The 15,570-nt window shown below is 42.2% G+C and overlaps 1 protein-coding gene across 1 annotated transcript; it reads right to left on the reverse strand.

Annotated features, from left to right (window-relative positions):
- Positions 1 to 616: 616 nt before the first annotated feature.
- Positions 617 to 12,025, reverse strand: MRPL14 (mitochondrial ribosomal protein L14). Its single transcript, XM_053304321.1, has 2 exons — positions 11,933 to 12,025; positions 617 to 1,507 (listed from the first exon to the last, which is right to left on the reverse strand). Exons 1-2 carry the CDS (start codon positions 12,004 to 12,006, stop codon positions 1,141 to 1,143), a joined length of 441 nt encoding a protein of 146 aa, XP_053160296.1. The 5' UTR covers positions 12,007 to 12,025; the 3' UTR covers positions 617 to 1,140.
- Between the last annotated feature and the right edge of the window lie 3,545 nt (positions 12,026 to 15,570).

Raw genomic sequence — 15,570 nt, forward strand, 5'->3', positions numbered from 1 at the left:
CATTTGGGATCAGCTTATAGTCTGATGTCCCACTGGTGAAGCCTGTGGCTATACTCTAACTAGGTTTCTGGGTGAAGACCATAGTTGCAGTCCAACACTGGTTGATGAAGTTTGGGATACAGTCCAACCACTGCAGTTGGTGAATCCCTGACCATAGTCTGGTGTTGCACAGGTGAAGCCTCTAACTATAGCTTGATCAGGAGTAACTCCATGGATCGGAGCTTGGAAAAGGCAGAATGCCCCTTGTGCGTTACAGGGTGGCCTTCATGTGAACAATACCACATAAGCTACTAAGTTCTTTCAAATGCTTGAGGATTAGAAACCTTAAAAATATACGCCAAAATGTCTACCTCATTATCCTCACTTCCATGATGAACCCATGCACTACAGTATACACATATAGAAACATACATTCTGAATCTGTAAAAAAGCTTAAATTGTCCCTAGGAGAGGAAATGAAATTATTCTCAAGACTGAAACATGTCTTAAACTAAACTGCATAGTCATCTGATAGCTGAACCCCAACCATGTTACTGGTTAGAAATACCCCTACAAAAATGAGCGGGGGGGGGAATGCAACAGGGGGAAATGTAATTAATACAATGGAGAAACTCAGTTACTAAAGCATCATCATAATTTATTTCATGATAAAGCCAGAAAGGGAGTGAGAAAATGATACTAGACATGGTCTTCCTTTTTCTCTATTTCCTTTCTATTTCTCTTCACAGGGATTATGGCATCAATGTCCTGATATACCACTTCTTTCTTCTTCTTTTCTCCAGCTGGAGCATGGAAAAAACTTTTGAATATAAAATATTTCAAACAAATAAAACTTGGAAAGAAAGAGAAAAATACACAAGCGACTTTTCCCACATCATCCCCAGTGTTCAAGCCCTAGCTTGCCCCCCAGACCGTCATATCATAGTATTTGCCCACCTCTCCCCTTCCTGCCTCCCTCCCTGCTCTAAAAAGCACCAATCATGCAAAGCAAAATAGTGGATTAATATTCCGAGTTTTAATTAATGCATGTCAGAACAACAACAGTCACAAAAAGGAGCTGGTCATATTTTTCTCCCTCAAATCTAGGAGGGATCAAAGTGGGGGGGGGGAGATAGATGACACAAGATGTTCACTTTTTTGTTACACAAAGTTCTGGGCAATGGCCAACACTTTGGAGAATTCTCCTTGCCGTTTCCGCAGTAGAGAGGGTATTGGAGTCTTAATTCTTGTCCCTACTGGGTTCCCATTATCTTCAATAAGCACCACATTGTTGGAATCAAACCTTGGAGTCATGGGAGGGCCAGGCCTCCTATGACCAACAATTAAGGCCTTCTTCTTTTCCCCTTTGATAGCCAGAAGGATTTTGTCCCCTACTTTGCCCACTCCAGATTTGTTGTACACATGGATGCATTTTGGCGGCCGGTGATATGGTGTATTTCCCAAGGCACTGTTATCCACCACTCGCACACGGGTCATCTTCTGTATTGCACTGCACACACCACTGACACTGGCAAAAGAGAAGCAAGAATGCTAGACAGAGCTATGCAAATGTGCAATAACTATATGTTATTTTATATAAATAAGCCATCCGCTTAAAACAGAATGATCATTTTAATGGACACTTTCTCTCAAAACTGACAAGCTGTTATTGATTTGCAGTTTATTTTTATTTTATAACTGTATACCTGATATAGATTTGTTTAAAAAATGTATTTTCTGTATATTGTAAAATTGCTAATAATAATAGCTAATTTTTAAAATAGGTTTTTGGGGTTTTTTTTAATGCTCGAAAGACCTCCTGGAGAAATCAAGGGCAACAAGTCCAGTTTAAGACCACCAAGTTAAGAAATGTGGAATTAGATTTCCCATCTTATATTCACAATGTTACTTAAAGTTTTTTGGGTTTTTTAAAAAGTCACTCTGGCTGACATACTGCTCAACAGTACGTCATTTATGCAAGTTGTGCAAATAAAAAAGCCCAAAGGAAATAACAGGCTTACTCTCATATAACATCATTTGCACAAACGTTGCATTTGCATAACTTGCATGCATGCAATATTATTAGGTGGATATACTGCTGAGCAGTATGTCAGCCAGTACTGTGTTTTATTAAATAAAAAACAATAGTACAAAGAGATCAAGTACAGGACAAAAATATTGACCAAACATAGTAGAGTGGTTTTCCAACTTCCTCCCTTCAAGCAAGTTTTTCCACATCAGCTTGCCTGCTGAGGATTCTGGGAAGTATTCTAGGATAAAAGAGGGCTGCACCAACTCACAAACGGGAGAGAGAGAGAAGCTATTTCATTATGAAGATTGATTTCTTACACAGAAAGCTGCTGCTCATTAGATACTAGCCAGACAGGTTTTCTGGCTTACCTCCCTCTTAAAGAGCAAAACGGTTATTTAGAAGGAATCTGACCAGTGGAAAATCCCCTATAAATGGCTTCCGAACCAAAGTGTATGCACTGTGCCTTACTACTCAAGTATATTGCATGCGAGTAAAACTGCAGGGCTTCTAAACATTGAAATAAAAAAAGAACACTGCAAACTCCTTAGTCAAACATTCTCTGGAATACACATAAAAGGCAGAGGAACTATAGAGAATGTTTCCATATAAAAATGATAAAACATTGTTGAAAAGTGAGGCAATGTGATCTCTTACAATGCAGTGCCTGGTACTTAGTTAACGTAATGAGAGTGTGAAATTTTATTTCTCTACTGGAAGGTTGATTCCTCAAGCAGTAGGTATTGCTGCTGAGATACCAGCTTATTTTTCTGGTTTCCTGTAACAGGGATTCCCAGATGTTGTAGATAATTCCCATCCTCTCCAGCCAAAGGCCATTCCAGCTGGGGATGATGAGAGTTGTAGTCAACAGCATCTGGAAATCCCTGTTACAGGGAACACTGACCACCACTCCTTTAAAAAAAAATAATCCTGTACTACTTTGAACCTTTTCCTCTAGAGAACAACAAAAGGTATATGGAGGCTACACAGAGGAACTCTAGCCAATGAGAGTCTACAAGTGACTTCTGAGCTGTTAACAAGTGCCCTGCACTGCGGTTAACTACCAAGTACATTAAATGTGAATGAACCTATAGATATAGAGATAGTTACAGATATAGCTATTTTACACTGTAAAAGGCATATTGGGAGAGAAATTATCCAAGTGAAATAATGGAGTCAGTTATCCAAGTGAAAAATAAATATTATCCTGAAAAGATTAAACAGAATATGACCAAAGATGCCAGGTTTGTCCACGTAACTCAAGACTTGTGTATATATAAAGTAAAGGTAAAGTGTGCATTGAGTCGGTGTCGACTCCTGGCGCCCAAGGAGCCCTGTGGTTGTCTTTGATAAAATACAGAAGGGGTTTACCATTGCATCCTCCCGTGCAGTATGAGATGATGCCTTTCAGCATCTCCCGATACCGCTGCTGCCCGATATAGGTGTTCCCCATAGTCTGGGAAACATACCAGTGGGGATTCAAACTGGCAACCTATGGCTTGCTAGTCAAGTCATTTCCCTGCTGCGCCATTAGGTGGCTTTGTGTATATATACATGGTTTAAAATTAGACATACATACATCTTTTTGTATCCTGTACTCAATATAATAGTTAATGGCAGACACTAAGCTATTTAAGGCAGTAAAATCCAAAACAAATTGTGAGGAGCTCCAAAAGGATCTATCCAAACTGGGTGAGTGGGTGACAAAATGGCAAATGCAGTTCAATGTAAGCAAATGTAAAGTGATGCATATTGGGGCCAAAAAAAAAACCCCAACCCCAACTTCGCATATACCCTGATGGGATCTAAGCTGCTCGTCAGTGACCAGGAGAGGGTTCTTAGGGTCGTGGTGGACAGCTCATTGAAACTGTCAACTCAGTGTGTGGCAGATGTGAAAAAGGCAAATTCTATGCTAGGAATCATTATGAAGGGGATTGAAGATAAAAATGCTAATATTATAATGCCCTTACACAGATCTATGGTGTGGCCGTCACTGTATCTTAAGAAGGACATTGTAGAACTGGAAAAGTTGCAGGAGAGGGCAACCAATATGATCAGGGACCTGGAGCACCTTCCTTGGGAGGCAAGGATAAAGCATCTTGGGCTGTTTAGTTTGGAAACTATCATGGATAGACATGATAGAGGTGTATAAAATTATGCATGGAGTAGAGAGAGTGGGCAGAGATAAATTTTTCTCCCTCTCTCACAACACTAGAACTAGGGGTCATCCCATGAAACTGAAGGCCAGGAAATTTAGTACCAATAAAAGGGAATACTTTTTCACACAATGCATAATTAACCTATGAGATTTTCTGCCATGGAATGTGGTGATGGCCACTAGCTTAAATGGCTTTAAAAGGGGCTTAGACAAACTCATGGGGGAGAGGTCTGTCAATGGCTAGTAGTCTGGTGGCTATATGCCACCTCCAGCCTCAGTGGCAAGATACCTCTAAATGACAGTTGCAGGGAAGCAACAACATGAGAGAGGGCATGCCCTCACCTCTTGCTTGTGGAAGCCCTCTGAGAGAACACTCAGAGAACACTCTGCAGTGTTCTCTCTAACAGGGATTCCCAGCTGTTGTTGACTACAATTCCCATAATCCCCAAGCAAAAGCCATTGCAGATGGGGATTCTGGGAGTTGTAGTCAAAAACGGCTGGGAATCCCTGTTAGAGAGAACACTGCTTTTCGGGGGCATCTGGTGGACCACTGTGTTAAACAGGATGCTGGACTAGATAGCCCTTGGGCCTAATCCAGCAGAGCTGTTCTTATGTCATTAGCCTGTGCATGGTTTTGGCATTTCCCATCTGCAAAGGCTACTTCATATGTAAAATCTACTCCTGAGTTTTGCAAGAACTTGGAAATGCAGGCCCACACTTACACCATGGAGCTTCCATTGTTTCCAATATATTAGGCTATGCATTGTATTGGGAACCATTTCTAATAATTAATTCATTGTTCCATCTCTTAGAAGCGATTTATTTATGACACTGCCACTCCCTTTAAAGTGGGGGCATGGGGAAAAGGGTTTCCCAAAGAACTGGATTTTCAAGACTCCAGCAGTTATAATGACACACAATGTTTATATCCTAGTAAGTATGATTATGTCTTTAGTACAGTTGCATTGACTGGGTTAGACAAGATGAGATGAGACAAGAGCAGGGAATCCATCGGGGCAGCTACTTATTTATAGCAAAGCTCTCTTCTCTTTCAGAATGCTGTCGGCACGCATGACCCTGTGTCATTTTTCCTTTCCTTGAAATCTGCTTGTTCTAAGGTGGATGGCAAGAAAAGAACATTACAGGCTGGACCCTTGGTTTGTTCATCTTCTGTGTAGAGATGCCTGGGCGGTTGTTCTCATGGCTGAAAACTGAGGACTTCTGCTACTATCTCTTCTGCCTCCCTAAGATCAAGTGAAGTATAGGAGTGAAAGCTGCACAAACATAATAGATCCTGGTAGATCTGGATCTGAATAAAGAGGAGGAGAGAGAGGGAGGGAGGGAGAGAGGGGAAGGAAGGAAGGACAGACTAGATTATATACTGGTCCTCGGAAACTGACCAGTGCACCAAGCCTAGAGAATTGCTATGTTTTGAGCCTAGGGAAATGCCACATCTATGCAAACTAAGATCTGCCAAAGCAGCCAGCCTGGCCTTCATGCCCACAGTTCCAATTGCCAAACCAGGGCTTAAAGGCAATTCCTCTTTTTGTTTACACTGACCACTCAAGAAGTTCACGATGAACAGCCAGCCTTTTTCCTCAGGAGCTCTCTCATTTCATAAAGCATTAATCATACAATGGAGGAGTCACAAACGTCAGATGTCAATGGTCCTTGTTCCCTCTTAAATATGAAGTGTTTGTGGGAGTAACAAGTAGCATTCCAAAGAGCAATACACTAAATGCCACACCTGTACCCATTTGAATTCAAGGACATTCTGATGAACATACAGAGGCAACATAGAGGCAGACCACTGATCCAAGTATTTCTGTAGGTCTACTTGAAATGGCAGTAGATTTATACAGTCTCAGGCAGAGGTCTTTCCCAAGCCTGCTTCCTTTTTAAATGGGAGATACCAGGAATCAAACATGCCTATTTTGAAAAGGGGGGGGGGAGAGAAAAAACAGGATTATGGACATGTGGGGAAATTAGTTTCGAGCCTCGCTCTCACAGGTAGACCTGCACAAGGCAAATCCTCAAATCCATGGCAAGCACCATTGTTGCTTCTGGATGTATACACTATAAGGCTGCAATCCTGCATACTATAGTTACATGCACACAAATTCCACTCATTTCAGTGGACTTACATATGTGTATATCAGAGATGTGGGGTGGAAAATTTTCCATTTCTAAAGTTTCTACTTGAAAAACTTTAGAGATACAGCAAGGGGAAATTAATATGATGGAGGCGTATTTATAATTGTAAAAATAGATCAAATACCATGTAAATCAGATCACAATCTATTTAGAGCATCAGAAAAAAAATGTATATTTTCCTCATTATTTTGAGGAAAATAATGCAAATCTTATGTAAATGAGGGGAAATTTGCATGGGGTCCCCCCGCCGGAAAATGTTCCAAATTTTTTTCCAGAAAATCCAAAACTCTAGTGTAAATGTGCACAAAATCACAAGACTTCACTTGAAAATTTTAAACTTTTATTTAGAAGACTTTCCCATTTATTCTATCACTCCCAAAGGAGATTCAAAATAACTTGCAGGAAGAGAGATAACACAGTGTAATTCCTTTCCCCATCTTTTTCCATATCCAGCTCAAATCTTGCCAGGTGTTCCTGCTTTAACTCCCACTTCAGTCTATAATTTTCCAGTGATGCAATTCCAGGTTTGCCACACAGGAATGAAGTATTTTGTTATAACCCTTGTAAAGATTTAGTTTATTCATTTTTAACCTATAAGGAAAGTATTTGTTTATTTTTTGTACATATTAAATATTCTGTATCTTAGTTGGTGTATTGTTTTACATATGAGCATAAAATTTGTACACAGGAACTAAATTTGGACTTTTGCAATACTGCAGGAAAGCAATAGACATCCCACAATGGAATTGTTTTCATGTGCTTCAATATGCAGAAGTAAAATGAAACCACAAAATTCAATCTAGTTATTTATTTATTACTATTGCCATTACTATTGCCATTACTATTGCCATTACTATTGCCATTACTATTGCCATTACTATTGCCATTACTATTGCCATTACTACAACTACATTTATATCCTGCTCTTCCTCCAAGGAGCCCAGAGCGGTGTACTACATACTTAGGTTTCTCCTCACAACAACCCTGTGAAGTAGGTTAGGCTGAGAGAGAGGTGACTGGCCCAGAGTCACCCAGCTAGTATCATGGCTGAATGGGGATTTGAAATCGGGTCTCCCTGGTCCTAGTCCAGCACTCTAACCACTACACCACGCTGGCGCTCGCTCTCTCTCTCTCTCGCTCTCTCTCTAGTGAAAGAGGAAGAAAAATGACAACAACATTATCTGGCCTCTGTTCCTATAAAGATGTCTTTGCAACAGCAACAGGTAAGCAGCCAGCAGGGTTGTCTGGGAAGTGGGGGGAGCAACTGGGGCTATCTGCCCCATACCCCTAGAAAGCAAGGGCCTAGACCTACTACTCAGCAACTATGAGTACCATTAATCTCTCCCCAAGCTCTGCCGCATTGTTCAACAGAATTCTTGGTGTTTTGTTTAAAGTTTTCTTTTTCTTTTTTTAAAGGGAATTGTTTTCTTAAGTGTCAGCTGACACCAAATTGCAAAATGCAGACCTCAAACCGACCATGATAAAGTAAATATTATACTGTTACAAATGTAAGGGAATGATCAGAATCACCTCCCAGAGCCAGAGATTCTACTGCGGACAGTTCCCTTCTACCATAAAGTTCACTAGTAAATATAATCAAGATCTGAATTGCCATCTTGAAACTGTCATGGAACACTGGGAAAAGAAGCACACTACACATCCTGGCATAGTCAGAATGGGTATTTGGAAGTGTGTACACCTAATGGAGCAGCTGGGAAATAACTTGCCTAGTGAGCAAGTGGTTGCTGGTTCAAAGTCCTGCTGGTATGTTTCCCAGACTATAGGAAAACACTTACATCAGGCAGCAGCAATATAGGGAGATGCTGAAAGGCATCATCTCAGACTGCGTGGGAGATGGCAATGGTAAACCCCCCTGTATTCTACCAAAGACAACCACAGGGCTCTGTGGGCGCCAGGAGTCAGCACTGACTCGACAGCACAACTTTACCTTACCAAGAAAATACTAAATACTAAATACAATTTACCTTACCAAGAAAGTACTTACCTTACCAAGAAAGTACTAAATACAATTCTTGAGGAGGTGAGAAGTGTGTGCTATTATGAGATCAGGGCCATGCCATCCACTGGGTAGACCTAGGTGATTGACTAGGGTGCCAGTTCTTGGGGGGCACCACAACTGCTCACCAAAGCAAATTAATCATGCTTTGGTGGATGCCCCGTGCCGCAGCATACCAGCGAGTTAGTCGGGGGGGGCACAAGTACTGCTGTCCTCCCACCTGCCCAAGGGAAAAGGGGGTGCTTTGTTGCATTTCAGCTGGCACTGTAGCTCTCTGGGCGGAAGCCGAGTGGGCAGCATCTACCTCTTGGCTGGTCACTGGCTTGCTTTCCTCCTTGCCCTCCCTTAGCATTCTCTGACCTTGCCCCCTCCCTGCCTCTCACCACTTTGTTACACCTGTAACTTCTCAGGTGGGAGCCTCCATCCTGATTTTTCAAGTGCCAAGACCTAAACAGGAAGTAAGTGGTGCATGCAATGGCTGGCTTAGCTGTAGTTGGGCCTGGAGAGAAGCTCCTCACAGTGCCATTAAAAGCTGCCTCTCAGGGAGACAGAGGGCTTGATTGGCCCTGAGGATCATACAGCCTGCACTGCTGAGGTGATGACAAGAGAGGGAGAGTGGGTGGACATGCGTCAGGCGCTCTCTGAACTTCTCAACTCTTTTCCCTCTCCCACTGTATTCCCAAACCAGTGCAGGCTAGTAGGGATGTGCATGAACCTGTTTGAAGGCCCTTTTACGGGCCTCCAAACAAGTTCGAACACAGGGAGTGAGTTCAAAGTTTGAAGTCAGGGTGTCATTTTAAGGGTGGGGGAGGGTGCACTTACTCCTCCCCCTGCTTTCCCCCCCGCTGGTGCTCGGTGTCCGTAAAAGCCTTCAGGGTGGCAGTGTACCTCCCTGCTGCCCCTTCCCCCTCTTTGGCCGGAAGTACTGGGCGTACGTGCGCATGTCACGCATGCCCATCTGACGTGCATCCGCGTGCCCAGTACTTCCAGCCAAATTGGGGGGAGGGGCAGCAGGGAGGTACACTGCCACCCTGAAGGCTTTTACCAATCAATCAATCAATTTTTATTACACCTGTTGGCCAGCCAAGAGATAAAAATCAGAACAACAAATATAACTAATATACACAAATAGTAACTGATAACACCACACAATAAAGCAGTATACAAGCATCCAGGATACATTACTTTAAAAATAGTAAAATAGCTCCTAAAATTGAGACCTTAATCTCATAGCAATATAAAAAAAACAACTGGCCACCACTTTTGTGATCTCACAGCCTGTATCCGCAAGGCAATATTGTGTATAAAAAAGCTCACACCTTCCAGGAAATCTAAATAACAGGGGGAAATAAGTTCTTCTCTGACACCTCAATACAAAGAACAATATAACAGAACATGGGTAACAGTTTCCAGGAGGCCAGAGCCAGAAAACCATAGCTGAAGAATCCTTAGCAAACCTCCTTTCCAAAAGGGAGGAGGGCAGCACATTTAAGCGAGCCCAGGCAAACGCAACCCGAAACTTGAAGCGTTGTTAGATCATTTCCATCTCTGTCTCCCATAGGGGAGGAAATCCCAAAATGTAGGGGAGAGCAGGTCCTGTTAGCTGAAGACATAAGTTCCTGACGTTCAATGTCATGCAACCGTAGAAATAGTATTTCCTTCACCTTATTATTCTCCAGAGTGAGTAGTTCAGAAGGAGAAAGTCCTATGAAGGCTTTTACGGACACCAAGCGCCAGCAGGGGGAAAGCAGGGCGAGGGGTAAGTGCATCCTCCCCGGCCCTTAAAGTGACACCCCCACCCCCTCAAGCCACCCCTGCCTGGTTCCATGCACATCTCTACAGGCTAGTCATCTGCTGGTCATTCACATAGGCCAGGGCTCTGCAATTCTCAGGTGGTGAGGGGGCACCAAAGTCAAATTTCACCTAGGGCCAGTCCTATATGAATCATCATGAGCCCCTGGAGGCGCAGTGGTAAAACTGCCGCCCTGTAACCAGAAGGTTACAAGTTCGATCCTGACCAGGGGCTCAAGGTTGACTCAGCCTTCCATCCTTCCGAGGTCGGTAAAATGAGTACCCAGAATGTTGGGGGCAATATGCTAATTCATTGTAAACCACTTAGAGAGCTCCGGCTATAGAGCGGTATATAAATGTAAGTGCTATTGCTATTGCTAAGTGCTATCATAGACCCAGGCTTCTGATCACGGATCAGTGCCAGCCAGCCCGGTCACGGTGTTTCTCCGTGCAGACAATCCCCACTGTAACCATGAGCAGCAATGTTCAGGGGGTGAATGATGCACCAGGGTAGGACCTTCCAACCTGCTTTGGCACCTGTAAACATGCTGGAAAGCTTTTTTCTCACATGTGGACCATCCATGCAATAGTCTTCATATATGGTTCCCCCCAACTGTGTACATGAGTCCTTGTAAAAGAACCCCCAACATCACACCTGCTCCAGGCCCCATAAATTCTCTGGGTGGCCCTGGCAACCAGAAATATGTACATCTATCTTTAAATCTACCAGCTTATTTACTTTTTACTGGTCCTGATTCAGTGCCTTTAATACCAGCCTGGCATGCAGACATTGGGCAGGTAAATTTTTTCTTATCACTATCACTATGCCAGGAAAACTTCAATGATTAAATTTCTGCATGTCAGGGCCAGTTTAAAGTCAGCAACACCATATATATTTTACAGGTACGAATATTAGAAATCTCACTGGCTACAGGTAGCAAAGAAGGGATCCATGTGTCTGTTTGCCTAACGTGAGCAGTAACTGCCTCCATGTGATTAAGTGCCTGACAGCACCCTCCTTATGGGTGGAGCAATGCTTCTTCTATGGGTCAGGAAGAGCATGATGGTGATGGCTTGTGAAAAAATGATGCAGAAGTAGGGAGTTATATTTTTTAAAAAATTACAAGCCTATAGCAAACTTAAGCCTGTGCTGATCTTTGTTTATTACTTCACCATTCCCAGCTGTTAGCATACACTGTCATACTGCACATTGCTCAAGTAATCTAGAAAATCCATCCCAAAGACATCTAATTGAACTTTTAAAATTCAACACTGTAAAGCATAAAAACATTTGAGGGATGTCTCGAAGGTGCTGGCATTAATAACCAGGTATCAATTACCTGCTGACCTTGAGAAATAGGATCTATCAACAATTTAATTGAAGCAGCTAATTTGGAATTAGTTATGGATTTGTTAGATGCAGCTAGAATAGCATGAGCTGCTAAGCAGAAATTAGTTCAGCGCATGACTGTGTTACTGCAGACTGAAATGACATGGATAGAAGATAGCAGATACAGGTATAATTGTTTTTAATTTAAATGGTCATATTTTATATTGATTTTAACTAATATTTTAATCAACGGAACAAACCTAGAATATTCTATCAATACTACAAATTCATGAAATATGGTCCTGTAAAATAACTATGTAATATCATGTAATTTTACTTCTGTGTAATATGTGGGAGCGGAAACCTACATGCAAGCACTAGGTTTGCTTCAAACAGTTGATTTATGTTAGGTGAAGAAATATACTGAAGAGTCAAGGATGTTCTGTATTTAATTAGTAGCATTGGAATAAATACCTGAAGCTTCGTTGATTGGTTGCTCTGCTTATTTGGGTTAGGAATAACCCCGGGTACCTTTTCAAAAGAGCCATCAAGATTCTGATAATAAGCCTTGGGCAAAGAAACGAGAGATGGTTATTGTCAGTTACAGAAACAGGGCAAACTCAATTCCTAGACACACATCAAGGGGGATCTGTTACACTACCCCCTGGAAGCCTTCAAAGCATGCATTGTATGGTTAACAAAGAACAGCAACATTTGCTTCGCAAATCAGGGTTAATGTAATTCAGTTACACATAGGTATATTATTTCTCCCCCCACTGCCGCCCCAAAATATCCTCAAATACTGCAGTGCAGCTTTCTTCTTCAAGGGCATAGCTCCTTTCTATACAAGCATCCTCCTAACCTGTCAGTTATTAACAGAAAACATTTTGAGAATACCTGTGCATGGAGAGAACAGTCCAGTTAGTAAGGCACTCTACTAAACCGTTCAGTGACTATAAAAGGAGTTCGTTTTCAAATATTAAGAAACACCAAAAAAAGATACTAATTTCTTTGTTGCTAGGTTTCAAAGGAGGTTAGCACAAAAAGAGTTTGAATTACAGGATTTAAAAAACCTGTTTGGTATCAGAACTGATATCCTATAGATTTGCTCGTGTGCTTTATTCATATAGTGTGCCTGACAGACATCAGGAAGCAGCAGAGAAATTTAATAAAAGGTCTTAAAAACTAAGGTCCAAAGCCCAGTAGTGTTTCCAGAACTGGAATCATAGCAATTCCCAATCTGTCCATTTCTTAGTACACTCCAGCCAATATAGAGCACATGCCCTCTGAAAATACTTTTATGCTGGACACGCTTTGCTTCAGATAATTCTTTTCATGGTTCAAATATGAAAGTGTAATAAATAATGCTAGAAGCAAGATTCTTGGCTACTTCTTTCTTTTCTGGATTGTTCTTAAAGGTAGAACTAGAACACACAATAATGAATTATGGAAACATCAAATTTTTATATTTGCACATAATATTTTAGCAGCACAATACGTATTTTGGGTAATAAAGGTCTAAAGACAGCACAGAATTCCAGGCAGCTCTCAGGTTCATGCAGCAAATTCTCCAGGTTCAAAGTGACTCACAAGAGAGAGAGCTTTTGGCACTCGAGCACTAACCACAAAGTAACCACTGCTAGAGCACTGAGTGCTAAAAAGGAGATAAAGTGTCTGCTCTACTTAATTTTAAGTGCCACTATTATCTGCATTCCAATCATGTGCTTGGAAAAAAGCCACCCTTTTCTGCCCAGGTCTCCCCAGTGATCATTTGCAGTACTGGGAACTGTTCCCCTAAGTCTTTTCCAACAGTCAGACTGGAGAGAATGTCCAAGATAGACAAAGGAAGGAATATTTCTGTTATTTATATTATTTGCATAGTTCCATCATTCATGATACACCAGTTTTTAGAGAGATGCGGGCATTTCCCTCCTTTTCATCAAACCCACTGATCAAAAACTGGGTAAACCAAGAACTAATTCATATTCAGCATAAAGCTGACATGCTGAAAAGGGGTTTCTGACACAGAGATATTCGCAGCCATACAGAGAGCTATATTTGTAGTTCTTGTAAATACCAAATATACACACAATTCTTCTTTTCCAATTTATTCCACAATTACAATATTTAACCTTTAGTGGTCACTTTGTTGGTTTTTTTAAATGTGAAATTGAATCATCACCCTGAATATCCTGAAGCAAGAAACTACCCTTTTATCTCATTCCCCTCTCTCTCCTAGAAATTATCTGGGCTCAAATCCAATTTGAATTCAGAATAAAGGATGGAAAGAAAAATCCATTTATCTAAGGTCAGCACTAGGAGTTAGAAGGGACCCAGCAATGGGTGTGTGCTGTCTTCATAGGGCAAATCAGAGAGGAGCCCCATGTGAGGGGCACATAACCCTTTCCCTGCTAACTAATTCGCCCCTACAAATCCCCCAGGTCATTTTAAACAATTGTTTTTTCTCACTCGGTGTCCAGAACCTCAGGTAAGCATGACTGGAAAGAAAATGGCAGGGAGGCTTTTTCTGGAGAAGCAGCAGGAGGTGTGGAAAAGCCTAATAACCTGTCCCACCTTCCAGTCCTTCTTTAAAAATGCCCCCCTGCCTCCCAAATATCGGCAAGAACTAATCTCCGGACACATGCTTGCCTGGTAACATGTAGTAGCCTACAGATGTTCCTTTTCTGGAGCAATAAGAGTGCAATTTCTGCTATGGGATTTCCATAGCAGTAAGATATATGGATCTCTTCCATCTAGACTGCCTCTCTGTTGGAGGGAAATCAGCACTCACACTGCAGCTGGTGGCTGCTGGTTACATGCAGTTCTCCCCTTCCAACAGTGTCCCCGCATCCTGCTCAACTCATGCCACCACTGCTTCAAGACGGTATGTACAGTGGTTGTCCATCTGTCACAACCACCGACTGGACAGCACTCGTGCCATGTCATTAGAACATAAGAACAGCCCTGATGGATCAGCCCCAAGGCCCATCTAGTCCAGCATCCTGTTTCACACAGTGGCCACCAAATGCCATTGGGAGCCTACAGGCCAGAGCTTCATGCATGCCCTCCCTCCTGCTGTTACTCCTCTGCAACTGGTACTCGGAGGCATCCTGCCTCGGAGGCTAGAGGTGGCCTATAGCCCTCCAACTAGTAGCCGTCAATAGACCTCTCCTCCATGAAGTTATCCAAACCCCTCTTAAAGCCATCCAGGTTGTTGGTTGTCACCACATCTCATGGCAAAGAATTCCACAAGCTGATTATGTGTTGTGTGAAAGAGTGCTTCCATTTGTTGGTCCTAGATTTTCTGGCAATCAATTTCATGGGATGACCCCTGGTTCTAGTGTTATGTAAGAGGGAGAAGAATTTCTCCCTATCCACTTTCTTCACACCATGCATTATTTTATAGACCTCTCTCATGTCTCCCCACAGTCTTCTTTTCTAAACTAAATAGTCCCAGGTGTTGTAGCCATGCCTCATAAGAAAGGTGCTCTTGGCCCCTGATCATCTTGGTTGCCCTTTTCTGCACCTTTTTCAGTTCTAGGATGTCCTTTTTAAGATGTAGTGACCAGAATTGTACGCAGTACTCCAGATGTGGCCACACCATTGTTTTGTATAAGGGCATTATAATATTAGCAGTTTTATTTTCAATCCCCTTCCTAATGACCCCTAGCATGGAATTGGCCTTTTTCACAGCTTCCACACATTAAATCAACACTTTCAACCAGCTGTCCACCATGACCCCAAGATCCCTCTCCTGGTCAATCACCGACAGCTCAGATCCCATCAGCGTATAATTGAAGTTGGGGTTTTTCATCCCAATGTGCATCACTTTACACTTGCCAACACTGAACCACATTTGCAATTTGGTAACCCACTCACCCAGTTTGAAGAGATCTTTTTGGAGCTCCTCACAATCCGTTTTGGATTTCACTACCCAAAAGAGTTTGGTATAATCTGCAAGTCTGGCCACCTCGCTGCTTACCCCTACTTCTAGATCATTTTATCAATAAACTAGTGTTTTTAAGCCCGTTATAATAACGGGCTCTAGGGGGTGTGTGCTAGTTTGCTCCTCTTCCCTTCTCCTTCCAGTTGCTACTTCCTTCCTCCCAGTT

Source organism: Hemicordylus capensis, chromosome 1 (genome assembly GCF_027244095.1).
Source record: "Hemicordylus capensis ecotype Gifberg chromosome 1, rHemCap1.1.pri, whole genome shotgun sequence".
NCBI classification, from domain to species: Eukaryota; Metazoa; Chordata; class Lepidosauria; order Squamata; family Cordylidae; genus Hemicordylus; species Hemicordylus capensis.